The 3,652-nt window shown below is 39.5% G+C and overlaps 1 protein-coding gene across 1 annotated transcript in view; it reads right to left on the reverse strand.

Moving 5' to 3' along the window:
- LOC107103917 (protein NLRC3-like) overlaps positions 1-3,652 on the reverse strand; it is a 10,472-nt gene that overhangs the window by 1,242 nt on the left and 5,578 nt on the right. The window contains exon 2 of the mRNA XM_015403776.1: positions 13-583. Within this exon, the coding sequence (XP_015259262.1) occupies positions 13-583 (571 nt within the window). The remainder of the gene's footprint in view (positions 1-12; positions 584-3,652) is intronic.

A 3,652-nucleotide genomic window follows, 5' to 3' on the forward strand; every position in this document is an offset into this window, starting at 1 on the left:
ACTGAGGTGGACTCTCTAACGTCAGTCAGGATCTGATTGAGGTGGAAAGAAAGTCGACTCTCATCCAGACCATCTAAGATGAACAGAACCTGGAAGTTTTCAAAGCTGTGGATCCTTTTGTCTCTGATTGGCTTAAAGTGTTTATGAATCAGTCCCACCAAGCTGAACTCTTTTTTCAGAACATTCAGCTGTCTGAAGGTGAATGGAAATATGAACTGGATGTTCTGGTTGGTTCTGCCTTCAGCCCAGTCCAGAGTGAACTTCTGTGTTAAGAATGTTTTCCCAATGCCAGCCACGCCCATCGTCATCACGGTTCTGATCTGACTCTTTCCTTCTGTTGATTTGAAGATGTCTTCTGATCTGATTGTTTCTGCTGGTCTGTTTTGTTTCCAGGATGCTGCTTCAATCCTTCTGACCTCATGTTCATCGTTGACCTCTGTAGTCTTTCCCTCTGTGATGTAGAGCTCTGTGTAGATGTCATCCAGAAAGGTTTCCTTTCCAGCTTTAGCAACGCCTTCAGAGACACATTCAAACTCTTTCTTCAGAGACGCTTTAAGGTCACGTTGACATTGACCAACAACCTCTGAATAAAGAGACAAAGATGGAAGAATAATTTTAGAAAAACATAAAGAATAAGAACAATTTCTGACATTCTCTGTGGGGTCTTAGTATTCTATGCAAGAAACATTTCTTTTTAACACAGGTGTCAATGCTGAGAGGTATTTCCTGGATTCAACCAGTTTCTTATGCACAAAGAGTTTGTGCTGCTGTCCAAACAAAATATTATATTATGAAGAAATTCTAAAGCTTGAAGCAAACAAATAAATCCCTGATATCTCAAAAACCATGTGTGCAGCTGTCACTTAACCAGGGCCGGCCTATCCTCTATGGGGCCCTAAGCTAAATTAGATGTTGGGGCCCTTTTCTGACACTATGAATTACAGCCAGATGATTAGGTAATTCACACACACCTGCTATAAACTTATTGTAGATCAGCTAATGCTGTTTTACTACACTTTTATTTATCTGTAAAATGGTAAATGGCCTGTACTTATATAGTGCTCTTTCAACTCAGAGGACTTGAAAAAAGTGCTTTACACTACATTCAGTCATTCACCCATTCACTCACACACTGATGGTGGCAAACCACATGGTGGTTCATATTACATGACAGAAGCAAGGCTGCCGTGCACTGGCTCCACAGGGCCCTCTGACCACCATCAGTGGCATTATCTAGTATCAATAAAGGTAATAAAATAAATCAACTAATATGCAGTGCATTTAACTTAAAAGTGTTACATTATTCAACAGCACCATTAAATGAAACATTAAATATTAAGTGTTTTTTTAGATAATGGAAATAAAAAGATTCCTGAAACCAGGTAGAAAATGAAATGACATTTAAAGTAGAATAATTAGTTCCTAAAACTCTATAAAAGCTCCACCTGAAAACATGAACCTTAACCCACATCTGGTCTTTTATGTTTCTCTGTTCTTCCTCAGTGCTCCATTTAGTCAAACATGAACTTCCTGATTCTCTGTTTGCAATGTCACTGATGACATCATTGATAGAGATCTGATAGACAGCTTAGTTGATCCTGCTGATCACTTCCAGCCCACTGATCATTCCTCTGCCATTGAAGATCTCAGCTGGTTATTTATTAGGAAGAGTTTGGAAAATGTGCAGATGCAGCCCTCCTCAGAGTGACCCAAAGATCTGTGTTAAACTCTGATCTCATTTAGAGACAAGCAAGAGAGGAAATCAGGTCCTCTGTGCTTCAGCATGTCCGGAAGGTTCTCCATCTCTGAAACCAGTTCCTAATCACTATCACATTGTTCTCCAGAAATAAGTTTATCTCAGAGAAGTTTAAACTGGTTCTGCCTCTGAGTGTCTCAGTCCGGCCCCAAAATCTTCTTTTTTTGTGTATAGTACGTGTAGTAGGGGAAAAAAAGTATTCAACTATTCACCCTAGTTAAATAAATGGAGATTGATAGATTTCAGCTAGTCGGCACTTTATTAATCATATCTTTGCAAAGAGAGAACAGTTCATCATACGCCCCTTACGGCACAGGCAGAGTTTTCCTCCCTTACTTATGTTGAGGAAAAAACTGTGAAGGTTGTGTCAGAGTCAAAACAAATTACACACACCTTAACAAACCTTGAGAAGGAATTTGGCTTTTTGTGGGAATAATTAAACCACCACTCACTCAGACAGTTTTCTCTGCCTTGCAGGTGAAACAAACTGAGTAAAAACATTTTTCACTCAAAAAAATAGCATAACCAAATATATGAGACAGGAGAAATCAAAAATTTCCGACAACATATGCCATATTATTTTACATATACTGATTTAAAATACGCGTAAGTGTATCATAAACTTGTGTTTTCCTTACTCTATTTATTTAGAAATCATTAATGTGCAAAAAATAAAAAAAATTCTTGGGGCCCCAGTTTCCCCTCAGTGCCTAAGTAATCACTTAGACTACGTTCACAATCCCACAGGAGCCTGATGTGACCCAAATCCATTTCTTTTGCCCTTATGCGACCTGTATCTGATCTTTTTATTATAGTCTTAGCAACACAGATCCCATTTTTTCCAATGCACCCAGGCCACTTGGCTATGTGTTCCTGAATCCAATACGAATCTGATAGTTTTAAGCGCGAGCTGTGTCTAAACGGGCAGCTTACATTAATCAGACCTGAACGTTATTAATACTCAACAAAAGTCAAGAAAGAAAAACAAAAACAATGGCGGATGATAATGAGTAGAGCAGTCTTTATTTTCAAAGTTCTTGAAAAGATTGTGCTGTTAATACTCTGGCTAAGATTGAGAAAGAAATGAAAGACTGCAAGATGCGCTCCAGCACTACCGTCCATGTTTATTTCTGTAAACACATCACGCTCGCTTGTGATGTCATTGTGTCCTCTACTGCGCATGTGGAAAATCCGAATTGAGCAACAAGTCCTGCAGTGTGAACGTAGCCTTAGATTGCTTATGCCTTGGGCTGGCCCTGTACTGACAGATAACCCTCATACATTTCAAATCAATTTTAGTTCAGTTTATAAATATAGCACCAATTCACGATAGCTCAGGATAACCTGAGCCACTCTAACTATAAGCATAAGGTTTTAAGCCTAGCCTAGACATGGTGTCTGCCTCACGGACTAAAACTGGTAGTTGGTTCCACAGGAGAGGAGCCTGATAACTAAAAGATCTGCCTCCCATTCTACTTTGAGAAATTCTAGGGACCACTAGTAAACTCCTGAGGCTTTTGTAAGGCACATTGTGTATCTTCCTGTTTTACTTGTTGTTCAGTAGATCTACATGCTGTGGTGCTGCTCATACTCTCACCATTTGAGCTTAAATGTCTTTGTCCAGAAGCAACTTTAAACACATTTTCCATTGCTGCATTTTAATACACACTTTTCACATTCACACGGTTTTTATTTCTGGTGGTAGCCTAGGCTAGCTTTAGCTTAGCACTACCATGGTTTCTCTCTCTGGCTGTTTCAGAATTCACAAGAAAGTGGGTAAGGGGTTGTGTCCTCTCCAAGTATGTGCTTGACAAGAACACAGGAAAGTATGGACTTGGGGAAAACAGGAGCACGCATCACAAATCTTGGTCAATTGGAAGAGAAACGTACTCGTGA

This window comes from Cyprinodon variegatus, unplaced genomic scaffold, assembly GCF_000732505.1.
Source record: "Cyprinodon variegatus isolate N-32 unplaced genomic scaffold, C_variegatus-1.0 Scaffold1564, whole genome shotgun sequence".
NCBI lineage: Eukaryota > Metazoa > Chordata > Actinopteri > Cyprinodontiformes > Cyprinodontidae > Cyprinodon > Cyprinodon variegatus.